Source organism: Peromyscus eremicus, chromosome X (genome assembly GCF_949786415.1).
Source record: "Peromyscus eremicus chromosome X, PerEre_H2_v1, whole genome shotgun sequence".
Classification (NCBI taxonomy): Eukaryota; Metazoa; Chordata; class Mammalia; order Rodentia; family Cricetidae; genus Peromyscus; species Peromyscus eremicus.
In genome coordinates, this window is record NC_081439.1 from 117,230,681 (window position 1) to 117,250,405 (window position 19,725).

General features: G+C 41.7%; 1 protein-coding gene across 1 annotated transcript; it reads left to right on the forward strand.

The window, feature by feature from the left end:
• Window positions 1-6,931: 6,931 nt before the first annotated feature.
• Window positions 6,932-13,442, forward strand: LOC131899357 (putative MAGE domain-containing protein MAGEA13P). Its single transcript, XM_059250793.1, has 3 exons — window positions 6,932-7,038; window positions 7,958-8,093; window positions 11,975-13,442. The coding sequence occupies exon 3, from the start codon at window positions 12,025-12,027 to the stop codon at window positions 13,003-13,005; it is 981 nt and encodes a 326-aa protein (XP_059106776.1). The 5' UTR covers window positions 6,932-7,038; window positions 7,958-8,093; window positions 11,975-12,024; the 3' UTR covers window positions 13,006-13,442.
• Window positions 13,443-19,725: the final 6,283 nt, after the last annotated feature.

Genomic DNA, 19,725 nt, shown 5'->3' on the forward strand with positions numbered 1-19,725 from the left:
CTCTTTCCAACAGAGAGACACCATTGCAGAAAACCACAACCACTCAAATTCAGAGAACAAGTGATTGGGGGGCATCCACAACTCCTGTGCCTAAGGCTCAGGGAGCATCATTAAGAGGAGGAAAGATTGTAGGAACCAGAAATAAAAGGGAAGCTTCACCCATGATATTTCAACAATATGATTGCCTAAACAAAAACTGAACCAGGACAATACCAATCAATATGCTAACTTGAAAGTGGGAAATTCACAAGGTTCCACCCCTAAACAAAGAACCACAGGCTGCTAAAGAATTAGTCTTCCCCAGGGATGACCCTTTTAACTGGTTACCAATATCAAGTGGTCAGCTCTGAAATCATACACATATACAAGCAATATTAAATAGACTCAGAAGATTGTATTCATATATTTGTGTGTGTGTGTGTGTGTGTGTGTGTGTGTGTGTGTGTGAAAATTAAGGAAAAGAGATCATAAATTTGAGAGGCATCCAGGAGGAGAGGATATGGAATGGAAGGAAACAGAAAAGGAAAGGATGTGATTGTATTTTCATTTCTAAAAGTTTAAAAATTAAGTAAGACGTAAATAAACGAGGCACCGCCATTTTTACTGCTCAGTCGCGGAGCAAGAAGTGCTGTGGGATGTTCTGTATGGCAAATGTGTTGCTAAATAGTCAATAAATAAAACACTGATTGGCCATTGGCTAGGCAGGAAGTGTAGGCGGGACAAGGAGGAGAATAAAGCTGGGAAGTGGAAGGCTGAGTCAGAGAGACACTGCCAGCCGCCACCATGACAAGCAGCATGTGAAGATGCCGGTAAGCCACAAGCCATGTGGCAAGGTATAGATTAATAGAAATGGATTAATTTAAGCTGTAAGAACAGTTAGCAAGAAGCCTGCCACAGGCCATACAGTTTGGAACCAATATAAGTCTCTGTGTTTACTTGGTTGGGTCTGAGCGGTTGTGGGACTGGCAGGTGAGAGAGATTTGCCCTGACTGTGGGCCAGGCAGGAAAACTTTAGCTACAGAGAAGCTCAGAGTTGAAGAAGTTATCTGCTTCCATCCTTTGTGCATACCCTTCTGGAGCCGCTGCCGCTATGGATGATTGGGAGGATCTGGTGTACCAGGCAAAGCTGGCAGAGCAGGCCTGGCGATATGACGAAATGGTGGAATCAATGAAGAAAGCAGCAGGGACTTTAAAAGGTTGGAGACAACACTAAAGACAAAACCATGCACAAAGGGAAAATAACTTAGCCTTACATAAGGCTGTCTGAAGGAAATTACATTTTATTCAACAAAGAACAGATGATAGCCAGCCAAGGCAAAGCAAGAGTAGTTGAAAGACGCTCCAGGAAAATGTAGTAGTGAAATTTAAGGACCGTAGCATGAGAGGCCATATCATGACTAATGAACGACAGCTTGTTCTGTGTGATAGAAAGATGGGGGGAGATAAAGACAGATAGGAAGGGAGAAAGTGAGATTGAACAGACATGAAGAGACAGAGAAAAGGGAGTGGAGTAGAAGCATATGCAAACAAAACAGTGAAACCCTACAGAGGGGCCACATCAATATTAGTCTATACAACAAAATTGAACATTACCGTAATAGCAATAATAACACACTAAAAGATTTAAACCAGGAATTTACAGAATAAGATATCACTGCAGAAAACATACTCAGTGGGGGAAATCCACACTTCTTTGCAGGCAGAAGTTATTATGCTTAAAGTTTTCTATTAATTTCTGCTATCTTAACCATTGTGATCTATTCTGATTGCTGACTGATTAATCTCTAGTGTCTAAGGAAAGCTGCTGACAATCACTTAGGAATTCAGACACAAGAGTCAGTTCCCCCAAATGGAACAGCAATTCATGAGAGTCACGTAAATTCCTGATATCAGTTGTGTCAGTTGAGTGCATAACAGGTCACAAAGAATCTTCAACTTGTTATTTCTGTAAGAAAATCACGTCCTTGTTGATGCTTTATTTTTAAAACATCTTGAAGTTTATAGTTCTCCATCTAATAACCACTCTTTTTCACTATCAACTTCTAGGACTTTGACTGTTTGAGATTTCACATACAAATAAGAGTATGCAGTATGTGTTTTTCTGTGCTGACTGATTTCACTTAGCACAGTGTCCTCCAGGTTTATCCATATTGTTGGGCTGACAAAATTTAAGGTTAAAGCATTCCATCATGTATATATTTCTATATCCACCTATCCATTGATGAGTGCTTAGTTTGATATATATATATATATATATATATATATATATATATATATATATATATATATATATATCTTGCCTATTATATATAGAGGTGCATATCTCACCAGCATACAGATCGTAGAGTTTCTGCTTGGTCTTATCTATTCTGTGAAATTTTATATGTAGCTAGAGTTTTCCTGCCTTGCCCACAGTCAGGACAAATCTTTGTCGCCCGCCAGTCCCACAGCCGCTCAGACCCGACCAAGTAAACACAGAGACTTATATTGGTTACAAACTGTATGGCCGTGGCAGGCTTCTTGCTAACTGTTCTTATATCTTAAATTAATCCATTTCTATAAATTTATATCTTGCCATGTGGTTTGTGGCTTACCGGCATCTTCACATGCTGCTGGTCATGGTGGCGGCTGGCAGTGTCTCCCTCACCCAGCTTCCTGTTCTCTCAATTCTCCTCTCTGTTAGTCCCGCCTATACTTCCTGCCTGGCCACTGGCCAATCGGTGATTTATTCATTGACCAATCAGAGCAACACATTTGCCATACAGAACATCCCACAGCATTTATATAATGCTTTCCTTATTACCTTGAAGCAATCAGAGACAGAGTTAGGGAATTCTTTGTTTCTATAAAGCTATCTGCATGACTCTTAGGCCTCTCTTCAATAATTGGGTTAGATTTTGGTAACTTTTGTGGGGAAAAGATAGTTCAATTTTGAACACATCTAATTTGGAATTTCTTTTAGGACATCGAAGTACTGAAGCCCATTATTTTATTAAATAAATATATGTAACTTTAAATTTTACACAAGAAAATTAGGAAATAGTTTCCCATCCTTTCTAGTATCTCTGTGTCTTGAGAGCAGACTATTCTATGTAAAAGTCCTAGATTTGGGAGAATATTTAACTAAAAATATAAGGCTTCCAAAAGTTAAAGAAAATAGGCCACAAAAGAAGTCAGTAGATGATTTAATACAAAGCACTAAGAGCTGGGCTCCCACCTCTTATTGTTCACTTAGTTATCTATGGGTTGCTAGAGAGATTGCTCAGTGGTTAAGAGCACTTGCTGTTCTTGTGGAGGACTCGAGTTCAGTTCCCAGCACTGACTTGGTTGCTCACAACCATCTGCATCTATACTTCTACAGGATCCAATGTCCTCTTCTGGCCTCTGCAGGCAGCAGGCATAAACATGATGCACCAAACATACATGCAGACAAAACACTCTCTCATACACATAAAAATAAAAACTAGATACATATTTTAATAAAATAATGAAAAGCAGGTAATGACCATTCTCTAACTACCCTTGCATATGCCCTTAACCTAAAAGCCAGCATGAATTCAAAGTATTGTCAAAATTTCAAGTAGATTTAGATTCCCTTTTCAAGATATAGTTACACCATTATATATTTCAATCTATCACTTATGACACAGTATTATTAGCATACATGTTGTATTAGTTTTTCTTATAGATAAAATTAATGAATTACACATAGCATGGTTCTTAATATTTCTGTGACTTGGCACTTATAAGTGTATTTGATACAAAATGAGAAGTGTCTGAAATTTGCCTGATAATAGGGCAATTGTGAGCAGATTCATACCCAGAGCAGTCTCACACAGAGGGAAAAGTATGACAAGATTGTGGTATGCTGTAGAGGAGCAAAGGAGGATTCTTGTATGTCCTGTGATATAATTTTGAAGCATTCAGAGAGGATGCACAGAGGTTGATGAAGACAAGACACTTTAATGGTGAGTAAGCAAGAATGGCTACATATAGTGTGGAGCATCTCTATCAGGCTTTGTTGTGCATTGTTTCATTTAATGTTTAAGAATCACTACAAATTAGATGTTATGATAACAATAAGGCTTAGAGACATTAGTTAATATGATCACATACACAATGATAATAAAAAGGAAAAGTGGAATATTATCTGAAGCCTTTATGGTTTCTAACACTTTTTCCAATACACCAGATTTACAGTCTGTGTTTAATATATGGTTAATATGGGCATGACAGGCCACAATACATTAAATTAGTATGCCACAATAAAATATTTTATAGTCAAATGAGTTGAGAACACTGAAATAAGTAAGTTGATCATGTATATGTATTGCAGAATTCTTCAGATCTCTAAATATTCTTAAGTTTTCTGATTACTCAATAGCAAGGAGAGCATAGCATAAGCATTGTGGTGATATATTGTGTACCCTAATAAAATTTACCTGAAGATCAGAGAACAGAACAAGCCACTAGATTAAACAAAGAGGCCAGGCAGTGATGGCACGCACCTTTAATCCTAGCACTCGGGAGGCAGAGATCCACCTGGATCTCTGTGAGTTCAAAGCCACCCTGGACTACCTGAGATTGGCTCAGTCTAGGAGAGAAAACAGAGCCAGGCAGTGGTGGCACAAACCTTTAACCCCAATACTGGGAAGCACACATGCCTTTAATCCCAGGAGGTGAAGGCTGGGCAGAGAAATGTTTATAAGGCGTGAGGAGACAGGAACTAGAGGCTTTTCAGCAGAAGAGTCCCTTTCAGCTGGAGGTTTTTCAGGCTGAGGAGTCCTAGAGGTAAGAGAGGGGGCTTGTTCTTTTCCCTCTCTGATTTTTCAGCATTTACCCCAATATCTGGATCTGGACGTTTTTTATTATAAGACTGTTTTAAATTTGTACAAAATCAAACATTTCATAAATTAATTTGATTATAGAATCACTTTATTCATAGGTTATCCACTGCCATATCTCATGAGATTACATTATGTCAGAGCTGAGAAATACTACCTTCTACCCAGGTAACAAATACCACTTATTGTAAAGTCTCATTTTGTTTACAAAGGAAAAGTAATCAAATCAAAACTTGCATGATTTCCACCAATTTATTCACCCAGAAGTTATAAGCAAATGGGTAATATGACTCAGAGATCTACTAATCCAGTTTGATTGTATGTTGATTTTGAAAGTTCCAGTGTGAATCTTCTTAAAGTAAAGAAAAAAAAAGCTTTGTGTGCCAAGTTCTGATTATAAACTCCTTAATGAGTCATTGTGGTATAAAGCTAGGCAGTTTACTGGGTTTTTGATCATTGCTTTACTTTAGATAGCCAGTTGGATTTTAATTGTTCATCTTATTGAAGAACATATCCACACTGTTTATGTGTGATTGTGAAAGATAATAAAGAGGAAATATGAAGTAGATACTGGGTATTTCTTTTTATATGAATTCAGGTGAATTGCATATCCATTATAACTTCAAAATAAGTGTACTCTATACTATCTGTTACTTTATTATGAACAAGTGACAGTATGATTTCATGGATTTATTTATATGTATAAAAGAGTGTCTTTGTAGTATGCACACATGTATATATGTGTGGGGGAGGGTGTTACACAGAGGCCAAAGGAGGTCATCAGGTGTCTCCTGTCACTCTCCACCTTCTTCTTATTATTATTCTTATTCTTATTCTTTTAAGACAGGGTCTTTTGCTAGAATTGAAGCTTGTTTTATTTTGGCTAGGATAACAGCCCACAAGCCTCAAGGATCCTCCAGCCTCTGGTTTCCTCGTTGCTTGGGCTATAGGCATTCACATGAACATATAGAGCTTGTTTGGTGGGTGCTGGGATCCACACCCCAATCCTCATACTTATACAGAAAGCATTCTTAATGACTAAACAACCTCTCTAGCCAAATATATTATTTTAAATAAGCATATATACAATAAAATTATATTTCAATTTGACATAGTAGATAGAAGTATAGACTCTAGAAACACTCCTTAAGGACTCTGCCCCTTACTCAGCATGTGGGTGACATGGAACAAATAACACATTCTATCTGATTTATTTACCTCTACTATAGTATAAAATGAAGGGCCAATGAGGTAACTCAGTGGGTAAGGGCACATGCTATCAAGCCCAGGTATCTGTTTGATCCCAAGACCCACATGGTAGAATAAGAGGACTTACACAAGCTGTTCTCTGGTATCTTCATGTGTATTGTGGTGCATGTGCTTATGAACACCCACAATAAATAATGAATGAATGAATAAATGAATGAATAAATGAATGAATGAATGAATGAATGAATGAATAAATAAATGTAGTAAAAAAGTTAGTATATAGCTCAGTGGCATAGTGTTTGCCTTGTAAATATGAGGCCCTAAATTCAATTCCCAGTGCCACCAAATATTAAGTAATACTAATCTTTATCTAAAGACATATTGAGTTTAATTAACAGAGAGAGAGAGAGAGAGAGAGAGAGAGAGAGAGAGAGAGAGAGAAGAGCATGCTAACTCATGTGCATCTCTGAAATATAGTACTATTATATTATTATTGGCAGATTAACTTCAGGATATCTCAATACTTTAATGTTTATGTTTGTGAATCTATTAGAATCTAGGTGTTAAGAAATGGACTGTCCACCTGCTATTGAGTGTTGTACCAGAATGACTAATTAATTGTAAAGCAAGAAAAAGTAAAAAGAAAAAAAATTGTTTTAAAAAAGAACAGACTGATATTAATTGCAAAAGTTTATCTACATAGAAACCAAGAGAATACACAGGCACATTTTTCTAGAGTTAGCTACATTATTGCAAACCATATCTATAAACAACAATCCACTATTATTCTGGACACCACCAACAAAAATGTGAATAAAGACAGCATTGATATTAGTAACTAGATGCCAGATATGTGAAAATAAGTCAGAGGCTGTGGTCCTTGACTTCTGCGGGAAGACTTTATAGGTTTTCAGGGAAGTGAGAGTCTCTGGCTAAGAAGGGCAGGACTCAGTCAGTAGAGAGGCACTCTGGACTGCGAACCAAGGTAAGAGAATTCCTTGAGAGGGGATCACATAGAAATATCACCCTGTTTGTCTCTGAAGGTTGGGGCTGGGCTTTGGGGGATAGGCATTTCCATCAACATAATCATAGTCCTGTGGAAAGTGTTTTAGGGAAATAGAAGACCTTGTGAAGGCAAGGAATACAGGCCACATTAAGAGGAAATACAAATGATTTGAGCCTCAACCTGAATGATAGAAAAATCCCACCCAAACCTATATAGTTCTTTCTGAATCTCATATACACTTGTCAAACAACGGCTGTCCCTCAGTCCCATATTGCTGATCTTAGTGTAGTGAAGGTATTGGTTAGAAGTGTGTGGCCTCTGGAAGAAGAGATAAAAAGATGCCGAGGACACAGAGCTAAGAATAAAGGCTATTTAAAAAAAAAGTCACTATGTTTATTAATAGTGCCATTAATGAAGGATTAAAGGCCTGCTCTAAAGAGATAGTTAACAGTTTTGATATATAAAAGTGCCATTTTTTTTTCAAGACAGGGTATCTCTGTGTAGTTTTGGTGCCTGTCCTGGATCTTGCTCTGTAGACCAGGCTGGCCTCGAACTCAGAGAGATCCACCTGCCTCTGCCTCCCAAGTGCTGGGATTAAAGGCATGCGCCACCACTATCCGGCTTAAAAGTGCCATTTTAAAAAGAATTAAGATACAAAATAATGTGATTCCTTTCACATTTTCATATTATATGTTGAAGGACTACTCCTTGCCACTCTTCTCCGCTTGTATGCTTCCGCACCCACCCCCCTCCGTATTTCCATTTGTATGAGCTTATAACCATCACGTGTTCTTTTTCTTGAGACCACTTTTTCCCCTCTTATAGACCCTTATCTTGTTCCATAACCTATCATACCTCGAGTAAAAATGGATGTGAGGTAAATTGTCTTGTTTTACAGCTTCCGGTAACAGCAAGTGGACGTGACGTATACTAACTTCCGCTTTGGCTCTCAGAAGACAGCGGGGAGCTGAAGGAGTGTACGCGACGCTGCTTTTCAGCGGACTGAGGAATTACAGGCCCAGTGGTGCTTGACGGTAAGCATATAGGAAAAGTTATAGGTGCATTGGGGTATAAACCTTTCCTCACAAATAGAATGGCCTTCTCTGCTCCTCACCATGCCTCTACTGCTGGCCCTGTAGGGGAAGGCCTGACACAGTGATCTGGTTTATGCCAGCTGCCATTTTGGAATCTGAGGGGGTGGTTTCTCTGACAGAGTTTTACTCCGGTCCACAGAAGGAGTTCTAGACAATGCTGGACAGACATCAAAGTGAGGGAATATATTGTAGAGTCTCGGAGACCTTTCCCAGACAGAACATAGCTTCTCGAACCCCACCTTGTGATAAGCCCTCAGAAAATGCAGCGTCATGGCGGCTAGACTTCCATGTCAATGTCTTATGCAAGGCATGCATCGGGCCTCTACAAATCCAAACCAGAGTCCCACTGCTGAGATGAGGAAGTAGGCACGAGCTCCTGTCTCCAAGAAGCTTTTCCTCAGTTAACAACTTTTTTTTTTTTTTTTTTTGGTTTTTCAAGACCAACTCAGGCTCTACCTCCTGAGTGCTGGGATAAAAGGTGTGTGCCACCGCTCCTGGCAGTTAACAACTTCTTGCAAATGAAAAATTAGTTTCTCCAAGGGGAGTTTTCCTGGATGTTCAAATCACACTTAAGGGCAGACCCCATGCTGTGTGGCTGTAGGTATTGTTTTTCCTCATAATGTTTTATTTGGGCCTTCCCTTATCTCCCCCATCCATCCCCCCTCCCCATCCAGTGTCTCCCCTCCTCCCCCTCTTATTCCTGTCTCCTTCCCAGGACCACCTTCCCTGCTCCTTACAAAAACTCAGAGGTGTTGTTAGAGGGTTTTTTCCTAACAATATTTATTTGGGCCTGCCCCTTCTTCCTCATCCTCCCTCATCCCTGTTCCCTATCCCTCCCCCCATCCCCCTCCCCACCCCTTATCCCTGTCTCCTTCCCCCATCCCCTGTCCCTCCCCCCTCATTGTCTCCTTTCCCATCTATGTACCCCAAACCCTAGTCCCACAGTTCCCTTCTCCCATCCCCCATGTGCCCCCTTCTCCTGTCCCTCCCCTGTCCCCATTCCTTTCCCCCTCCTCCTGTTCCCCCATCCCCCATCCCTTTCTTTAGTCCCTTTACCTTGCCCCCTCATTCCCTGTCAGCTTATCCTGCTGGTCTCTTTCCCAGGGTTTCCCTGGTCTCTCCCCATACCCCACATCTCCCTCGCCCCTCCTGTCCTCCCCCCTGTCCCCATCCTATCCCCCCTCCCTCCAGTCCCCTGTCCCCCATCCATATCCTCCCCTTCCCCTTCCCCCCAATCCCCTATGTCCCCCTTCCCCCTGCCCTCCCTCCTCCCCTGTCCCCCATCCACTTCCCCCATCCCTCCTTATCCCTCCCTCTGTCCCTCTCATCCCCCTCCCTCCCCTTCCTCTCCTCCCCTACTGGTCTTTTCTTTGTATGTTATGGTATCTGATCTTGAGGTGGTTTTTTTGTTTTGTTTTTTTTTCTCCCCAAGACAAGGTTTCTCCGTGTAGCCCTGGCTGTCCTGGAACTCACTCTGTAGACCAGGCTGTCCTGGAACTCACTCTGTAGACCAGGCTGGCCTGGAACTCACTCTGTAGACCAGGCTGGCCTCAGACTCAGATAGCTGCCGGCCTGTTTTTTTTTGTTTTTTGTTTTTTTAGTGGTGGTGGGTTTTTTTTTTTTGTTGTTGTTGTTGTTTGTTTTTTTGAGACAGGGTTTCTCTGTGTAGTTTTGGTGCCTGTCCTGGAACTCGCTCTGTAGACCAGGCTGGCCTTGAACTCACAGAGATCCACCTGGCTCTGCCTCCCAAGTGCTGGGACTAAAGGCTTGCGCCACCATTGCCTGGTTGGAGTGCTGATATTAAAGGCATGGGCCACCCCTGCCCCAGCAAGATTTTGAGGTTTTATGGGTTTTGCTTGTGTGTGTGTGTGCCTGCTGGGTATGTGTGCGTTTCCATGTATATGTGCACGCACACATGCCTGTGTGTCTATACATTTCTCACCATGTTTCTTTTTGTTGTTTGTTCATTTTTGTTTTATCCTTGTTTGTCTTATTTACCTGTTTCTTTTTTTTTTTACATATACAACAGTAAACTTCATTATAAAAATATACCTTTGCAAATAAACAAAATTATAGTAAAATTAGTCAGGCTGAAATCTATACATCTCAGTGGATAATAGGCAATCACAAAAGGAAGCTGTGGTGGTTTGAATGTAATTGGGCCCCCTTATCCCAAAGGGAGTGACACATTGGGAGGTCTGGCCTTGTTGGAAGAAGTATGTAACTGTAGGGGCAGGCTTTGAGGTCTCTTTTGCTCAGTGTGACAGACAGACCACTTCCTGTTGCCTGCAGGATGTAGGACTTTCAGCTGATTCTTCAGCACCATATATGCTGGCATACTGCCATGTCCCACCATGATGATAATGGACTAAACCTCTGAACTCTAAGCAAGCCCCAATTAAATTATTTTCCTTTATAAGAGTTGCCCTGGTCATGGTATCTCTTCACAGCATTAAATCCCAAACTAAGATAGAAGCTGTAGAGCTTTACATTAAATTTTATACTTTCATTATTAAATATCCACTTACCCACCACAAATACCAAAAATTCCATGCCAAAATTTGAACTAGAAATACAGTTAGCTTTATAACCACTTTCATATCTCATTGCCCATTTCCTGCATTCAGTCCTTTCTCCTGCCTTTATCTTCAGCCTTTTTTCTCTTTTCTCATGTTATACAGTATCCACATATACATTTGTTAAACACACACCTTTTTTTGAGAAAGAGAGAAGAAAGCTTGGAATTAGAAGGTAGGATCTAGGAAGAGATGAGAGAGGGGAAACCATGATCAGAATATATTCTCTGAAAATAACTATTTTTAATAAAAAATAAAAATAGAAAACTACTCTTCTACTTCCAAGAAGGCCCCAGACAGGCATGTCTGTATGAGACTCCCCTCATTTCCAGGTAGTCTGGTATTTCACAAAGATGGGCTTGTTTATATGTTGAGTAATTTGTTTTAGGTTTGTGTTTGTTTGTTTTTTGTTTTTTTTTTTTTTACATGGGTGGAATCTGAGATGGTGAAATTCAGGTTGCCAGAGAGAAGGGCTCTGAGGGAGGACTAATGGACCTCCAATTCCAGTACATACTAGATTGTGTTGCCACTGCCAAGGTCTAAAGGATACTGAGCAGGGGTGGCTAAATGGGTCACCCTTTTACTTTTGTCTTATTGGTCTTGGGGAGGGGAGGCATTGTCCTAAGTGAACAGAGTTGGCTGTGTCTGGTCAACCAAGGAATGAGACAAGTTCTGTTAGCGTCTTGTGTGTGGACCCTGAATGAAGATGGCGGGGATCACTGTGTCCTTAGAGATTTGGTGTCCCTGCCCTGAGAGACCCTCCTTTGTGGTGTACTGAGTTATTGTGCGAGTATCCCCCCTGCAATGTCAAGGGACTGGAATCAGTTTATCAGAGAGAGGTGTCTCAGGCCTTGCCAGAGTCAATTAGAGGATGGAAAGAAGACCCCTTTCACAGGAACAGATGAACCTAGTCCCTAATTACTGCTATTAAGAGGGCCTATCCATTCTATAACTGTGTGGACCTAGCAAAGTCTACTTCTATACAGCAGTTAGCACTAGGAATAGGACCCAAGTCTGTGCTTGTGGTCTATGACCTGAGCCCCTCCCCTGAATTGCTCCTATGGAGGCTCCAGGAACAAATGACATAGTTATTAAACTGAGTTCTATCCAGAGACCATAGAGTAGAAAAGAGTTCATAGGAGGCAGGCCCATGAGACCCAAAAGAACTACCTAAGATAAATATTGAAAAGTCTTTGTCACTGCTGACAGGTTACAAAATCCTCACATTCTTTCTCTCACCCCCAGGCCACTCTCTGTCAACTTCCTCCTGCCAGTTACCTACAAAACAAGTTATAATGTCCCACAGGCAGAAGCATGAGCAAGGCCTTGAGGCCCAAGAAGAGAAGGAGGGCCAGCTCAGGGAGGAGGTGCCTGTAGCTAAGGAGGTGGGAACCCCAGAGGAGGTACCTGCTGCTGAGGTTTCTCAGGAAACCTGTTCATCCTCTGCTTTCATCCAAGCCACTCTGCCCAGCCAAGCAAATGAAGGTTCTGGCGCTCAAGCAGAGGGAGGTCAAAGCACCTCAAAGGCCTACCTATACTCCAAGGTCTTGCTCAACACTAAGCTACGGAAGAAGGTGACAGAGTTGGTGAAGTTTCTGAGTTTCAAGTATACAACAAAGGAGCCTGTCACAGAAGCAGAAATTCTGAAGAATGTTGCCAAAGAGTACAAGAACTACTATGCATTGATCTTCAAGCATGCCTGTGAATGCATGGAAGTAGTTTTTGGCATTGAAGTAAAGGAAGTGGATGCTCTCAACCACTCCTATGAGCTCCTTAAAATTCTTGACCTCACCTACGATGGGCGAATGAGCGATGACGAGGGCATACCCAAGACAGGCCTCCTGGTGCTTATTCTTGGTGTGATCTTCATGGAGGGCAACCGGGCCTCTGAGAAGAAGATCTGGGAGGTGCTGAATGTGGTTGGTGTGTACCCTGACCAGCATGATTTCATCTGCGGAAATCCCAGAAAGTTCATCACTGAAGATTTGGTTTCAGAGAAGTACCTGGAATACCAGCTGGTACCTGGCAGTGATCCTGTATGCTATGAGTTCCTCTGGGGCCCAAGGGCCCATGCTGAAACCAGCAAGATGAAAGTCCTGCAGTTTTTCTCCAAGGTTGCTGGGAGTAGCCCCACTTCCTTCACAGCTTTGTATAAGGATGCTCTGAAAGATGAAGAGGAGAAAGCCCGGGCTTTACTTGCCTCCGTAGCCATTCCAACTACCCCAGACAATTCAGGTTCTGGGGACAAGCCCAGCAGCTTCTCCTGCCCTGAGTAAATTCAGACTGGTTCTTCACACTATTTTAAGATAGTAATCACATCTTCAAGCAGAAGAGACTTAAGGTTCTTTTTCCTTTTTGTACTGTTTCATCTGTTCCTCTTTTAAAGGGTTTATTAGCTTCAGAGTCTAGATGTATTAGTTGTATTGCTCATTTGTTGCTATTTGTTTTAGAATAAGAATTTTGATGTTGTGAAAAGCAAATTGAGAACATACTCAGCTTTGAGACCTAGAGGAAGATAAAATAGCATTGCATCTGAATTTTTCTTAGACATGTGAAAGACTCCATTACTAAAGTAGAATCAATAACTACAAGAAAGATGTAAAAAATGGTTAATACTAGTATTCCTGTGTCCTTTTAGTTTGTTTTGTAAAACTAAAGATAATAACCTTGTTTACTTGGTTTAGTCAAGAATACATGAGAAATTAAAACTTAATTAAGTGTACTGCCTCTTTTTCCCAGCAAACAGTCTATTCTTTGGAAGGCATTTTGATATCAGTGGAAGTTCAAAGATGAGTGAAGAAGATGGTGAAATAATGTGAAAAACAAAGAATTAAGTTAAAGGCTAAGGAAGTGTGATTACAAATGACAGCCAACAAGTCTAATCTGCGCCAAGGCATTTTGGGGCTTTGGGAAACCACAGATCCTTCTGTGGATGCTAACTCTCTGTTAAGGTAGATGGTAGTGGGAACTAGATTCTCAGACAATGTGTCTGATACATGAGAGAAAAACTTGGAATGGAAAAATGCTCAGAGAACTTCTTTTTGAACCATGGGTAAACAAGAAATGAATGTCCACTGGGGGCAGGGGCAGTTACAGAAGGTGACTTGAACTCTTGCCCAGTGCAATTAAACATAATGTATTACCTAAGTTTTGTGTACAAAGCACATGCAAGCATTTCTGGGAAATCTAATAATACTGCCTTGATGTGGGAGATAGAATTATCTAGGTTGCAGTCTTTCCCCTAGTCTAGGAGAAGCTAATCTACCATAAGGTCATTTATTTTTTTTAACTTCCTTTTTATGTATTCTTCATATCTTTCACGTCATGCATCTCAATCCCATTCATTTCCCGTCCCTGTGTATCTGCCCTCTGCCCTTGCAACTTCCCCCCAACCAAAAAAAAAAAAAAAAAAAAAAGTAAGAGAAGGAAAAATGGAAGCTGTTCTGCTACACTATGGATGCTGGGCCTTCATTGGGACTCCTCTTTGATATCCTGTTGTCCTGCGTCATGGAGATCCTGAAGCTTTGGGTCTGCAGGACTGGCTCCTTGTTGTGCTCCAGCAGACCATAGATAGGGGATGTTAGGGTGGGCTAACTCATAACTCTGGGCCTGGGCCTAGTATTTGCAGGGTTGGTCAGCCTGCCAGCTCTCCCCTGTCTTCACCACCAGTGAGCTCTCCAGCATTGCCCTTGCTAGTTCACCCCTTGCAGCATGAAGGGGTGGGGTTATTTCTCCTTTCACATCCTCAGGGTAGGCTCTCCCACACTACACCTTCAGAGCCATCTTTACTGTGTTGCCCAGGCGAGGTGTAAGGGCCACTCTCCCAAGTGCTGCAGCTCTCCCACTCTAATGACCCCAAGACCAGCTGTCCCACCTGCCACAGGTGGCTGGGGTATAGGGGGAGAGGGCATCTCTCCTCTGCCTGCATCACCATATCACAGAAGACCAGGACAAGATCTCCCATGCTCATGTTTTCTGGGCAGTTCACACACAACCCAGTCAATAGGGTCATCTCTATGGTGCTGCCCAGGTGAGATGCAGGGTCTACCTCTGGAGTGCTGCAGCTGGTGAGGAGGGTCAGCTCCCTTGCCACCACAGGTGGCAGGGGCGGGAGGGGGTATCTTTCCCTTGCTGTCACTACCACATGGCAGGCGGAGGGGGGGGTGGCCAGCTATCCCACTCTCACACCCACAGGGCCAGCTCACCCGCACCTCTGCCAATAGGGTCAGTTCTACTGTGCTGCCCTGACAAGGAGCAGGACCTGCTTTCCAGAGTGCTGCAGCTGGTAAGGTAGAGGGTCAGCTCCCTCATCTGTTGTACTAGGTGAGGGGCAAGGGATAAGGGGGGGGGGCATCTCTCCCCGTCCATACTGCTGCATGACAGATGAGTAGTGGGGACAGCTTTCCCATGCTCACAGCTTTGGGGCTAGCTAACCCACACAAGGTTAGCTCTGTTGTGCTGCCCAGGCAAGGTACAGGGCCTCTCTGAGTGCTGCAGCTGGTGTGGGGCAGGGGCAGCTCTTCCACTTTTATGACTGTAAGGTCATTTATAATTAGGTGATCTTGACTTTTGTTTGGTCAGTTTTAAGCAAGGGTTAGAAAATTAGTTGCAGTTAAATGAATGAAAAATTTAGATAAAAGAGAAACTATAAAGGACAAAAGTCCTGTGAACTGTATACAACTTGGGAAAATTCCCTCATAAATAGGTTTAAATAATATGTATATTATTAATAAGGAAAATTTACCAAGTTTTGTTTGCAAAATTACAAACTATTGACATTTGTTAAAAATACAATATACACCACACAAATATGCCTAGTATTTTGTATGTATTCCATGCACACCCCAAGTCCTACAAGATGGCTTAAAATCTTTTCTTTCTTCTTTTTTTTTTCTGAGACAGGGTTTCTCTGTGTTGTTTTGGTGCCTTTCCTGGATCTCGCTCTATAGACCAGGCTGGCCTCGAACTCATAAAGATCCACCTGCCTCTGCCTCCCAAGTGCTGGGATTAAAGGCGTGTGCCGCCGCCGCCACCGCCACCACCACCGCCTGGCTTAAAATCTTTTACAGAGAACTCTGAGACTAATTGCACCTGGCAGTTTGCGCAAGATCACATGCTAGGAAATGGCAAGTCTGAGAATTGATTCCTGGTCTGAGTTCACCAAGGCCTATACTGTTCCTCTTCTCAGTTCATTCTGCATTTTCAGTAATGTTTCTGGCAAAATAAAACAGAACCTTTAAGCAAAAGTACTGAAAACAGAATTGAATAAGGAAGTTGACATAAAAAAAATCTGAGATTAACTGCTGAGATTTGCTGGGGTCTCCTAACCTGGGCCCCAGAATTCAAAAGATCTACCCCATCTAGGACCTACCATTTTGTTTCACCCAAGCACTTTGTCACATTACAGCACTCTTCCCCTGGTAAGCCCCTGTCCCTCAGGTCTAACTTTGGAAACTGGCATGCTAAAACTAACATAACCTTTTTTGAAGGCTATATCCTGCTTCCAATGGAACAACTCCATATTAACTCCCTGAAATAGAGCAGTCTGACTCCCCACAGAAGGGTTCTGGATGTCCCACTCCACGTCTGGAATCTCTCTGATCCAATAATCATTGGTTCAATGTGTGGTGCACTTTGGAAAATGGTTTGATACCTGGTCATACCCACTGAGGCCCTTTAACATATTCTCAAATTCCTTTGCAAATGAGATGTGAGCAACATTTGGTGAGGAGAAAAGAAGGGGAAAATGAGAGATTTTGAAATTAACAACCAGCATTAGGGTTTTATTAAGATACATTATTTGTCCTCCCCTCAGAGCTCAGGTGAGCCCTGTGGAAGAAGGAAAGGTGATAGCAAAAGATCCAGAGGCGATGGAGGACACCAGAACAAGGCCCTCTGAATCAATTAAGCAAGGCATAGATGAACTCACAGACTAAAGCAGCAAGTGCAGGGCCTACATGGGTCTGCACCAGGTCCTCTGTATATATACTATAGCTGTTACCTTAGTATCTTTATGGGACTCCTGAGTGTGAGAACAAGCCCATCTCTGACTCTTGTGCCTGCTCTTCGGACTCTTCCTCCTGTTGGGTTGCCATGTCCAACTTCAATATGATAGTTTTTGCTTCATCTTACTATGTTTTATTTTGTCATGTTTGGTTGTTATCAGAAACCTGTTCTATTCTAGGAGAGACAGAAAGGGAGTTGATCTGGAAGGGAGGGGAGTTGGAAAAGAACTGGGAGGAGTTGAGGGAGGGCAAACTACAATCAGAATATATTTTTCTGGAAAAGAATATGTTTAATAAAGGGGGAAAGATACATTATTTGAAACGGGCCACTCAACAAATACATAGATGAATGAATAAGCTTACTAGATGGTTGAAAACTAAAGCCTCCTGTGCAAGAGACAGATGAGAAAGACAATAGAATACATATAGGAAGCTAAGTTCCTAAAACTCTGGAAGATGAATAGTGGTTCCTTGTTGAACATTCTATCTCTAATGAGAAAAGCAAATGAAGTTTAGCCATCTATCCACGGCCTCTTGTCTGCTTCTGTTACCACAAAAGTCTTGAGAGCTGGAGATGCAGCTCAGTGATACACAAGCACAAGGCTCAAGGTTCAATGTCCAGTAAGTACTACAAAAGAAGATATGAAAAATCTTGGCTCCCAGTTTATCCAAAGTTACCCATACAGGTAGGAGTGTAGCATATGTAGATTTCCTGAGTGCAGATCCAGATTACTTATTATTCGTTTTATTGGGATAGATTCTGGCATTTGGGCTTTATTACTTTTAATAGAGGTAAACAAAGGAGTAGAAAACCCCAAGAACATAATTAACAGCTTCCTTTTGGCTATGTGGGTATTTTTTACATATACCCTCATCATCTCAAAAGAATGCCCTAAGAATAAAAAAAAAAAACTTACTTCCATTCAAAAGGAACAAGGTCCAGGTTCTTGCAGCATTCACCTATGGCTTTAAAATGTTGGCAAGATTCTGTTTGTTTAGAAACTATGTCTATGGTTTATATTACTTGATTTATTGTTTCTTCATCTCATTCTCCTTGAGGACATGTCTATCTCCTTGAGAAGAAATAGTTTCTTCTTAGTCAAACCAGGGTAGTCCAAGAGATCAGCAAAGGGCTCTTGGTCTCTGATATAGGAGGGAGACAGAGAGAGGTGAGGGACAGAGAGAGCAGGAGAGTGAGAGAAGGATCAAGAGCAAGAGAGCATGAGAGACCGAGCTTAGAGAGGATGAGAACATGACCGTGTGCAACCAGCTGCCATTCAAAGTTTGGTTTCAAATGTTCTGAGTCCAGACACATTCTTTGATTTGGTTAAATGAGCCATTAATTTCTCCTTTTTTATATGAGGTTAGACTTGGGGTTTTTATTACCTATTCTTAAAAAGCCCAATGAAAACACTGCTAATTCATCTACTCATCCATTCCTACAACTACCTTCTTTGATATTCTTATGACTCCATATGTTCACTATTTGTTTTCTAACATGCCATTCATTTGCTGAGAAGTTGGCTATTTAACTTATTGTAGGGCTAGATTAATATAAACTTCACCTCTACAGATGTATGTAGCCCTACTTTTTTGTTTTCCTTTAATTTACTTTTCAAATTAAATTTATTTATTTATTTTACATCCCCACAGCTATTTCCCCTTCCACCTCTCCCTCCATTCTGCTCACCTCCCCCCACCCTATCCACTCCTCCTCTGTTTCTGTTCAGAAACGTGCTATAATCATCTCTGACAAATGTTCAAAGAAAAACATTGTTTCTACAAAAAAGGACCAGAATGAAGAAAGGTATAGGCCAGTACTGACCAATAGCACTTTTTGTAGTAATGAAGTATTCACTACCAGAGGCTATTGACATATCAAATTATGCTAGTATAACTGAGGAGAATATTGATTCTAATATAAACAATTGCATGAGGTAAGTGACTAATATAATGGATAGCAAAGATTCAGGAACTGATTTTTAGGAAACCCTTCAAAGACATTCTTATGTCTATTTTGGCTGAGAAAAAACTGAGGATAATGTGTGGGCTACTTTCATAAATCAAGTGTTGAGGCTTGTGAGATGTCCAGTGGGTAAAGGCACCTGCTACCAAGCCTATTGACCCGAGTTTGATCCCTGGGACCCACGTTGTAGAGGGGGAAAACAGACCCCCACAGGTTGTAATCTGGTTTCTGCATGCATGCTTGTGTGTGTGTGTGTGTGTGTGTGTGTGTGTGTGTGTGTGTGTGTGTGTGTGCCTGTTGTATGATATTTTGTTTGTGTTCTTACAAATAAAGCTTGTCTGGAGATCAGAGTGTGGAGCTAGCCATTAGTTAACCATACAGGCCAGGCAGTGGTGGCACACACCTTTAATCCCAGCACTTGGGAGGAGGAAGCAGGAAGATCAAGAGTTTAAAGCCACCCTGGGCTACACAAGATTGAACCAGTCTAAAAGAGAAACAGAGCCAGTTATTGGTGGCTCATACCTTTAATCTCAACATTAGGGAGGTGGAAGCAGGAATATAATGTGGGTAGAGACAGAATCTCACCCATTCAGTCTGAGGATTCATAGATACAGGAGCCCATGTATTCAGTCTGAGCATTTGTAGAGGTAAGAAGTTTCTGGTGGATGGCTGCCCTCCTTCTCTGATCTTCCAACTTTCACCCTGATAACTGACTCCAGATTTTTATTGTTAAGACTAATTAAGATTGCACTTCAGCTGCCCTTCCAGAGGACTTGGATTTGCTTCCTAGGCTTCAAGTCAGACCTCTTACAACTGCCTGTCCTTCCATCTTTAGGGGATTCAAGAGCCTCTTTTGGCCTCTGTGGATGCCTGTACATCAGTGAGTATGCTGTGGATATCTGTATGCTGGGAATATGTTGCTCTGATTGGTTAATAAATAAAATGCTGATTGGCCAGTAGCCAGGCAGGAAGTATAGGCGGGACAAAGAGAGAGGAGAATTCTGGGAGGTAGAAGGCTGAGTCGG

What these genes read in the sequence shown, in the direction of transcription:
- LOC131899357 (XM_059250793.1), top strand. Translation starts at nt 12,025, where the DNA reads ATGTCCCACAGGCAGAAGCATGAGCAAGGCCTTGAGGCCCAAGAAGAG.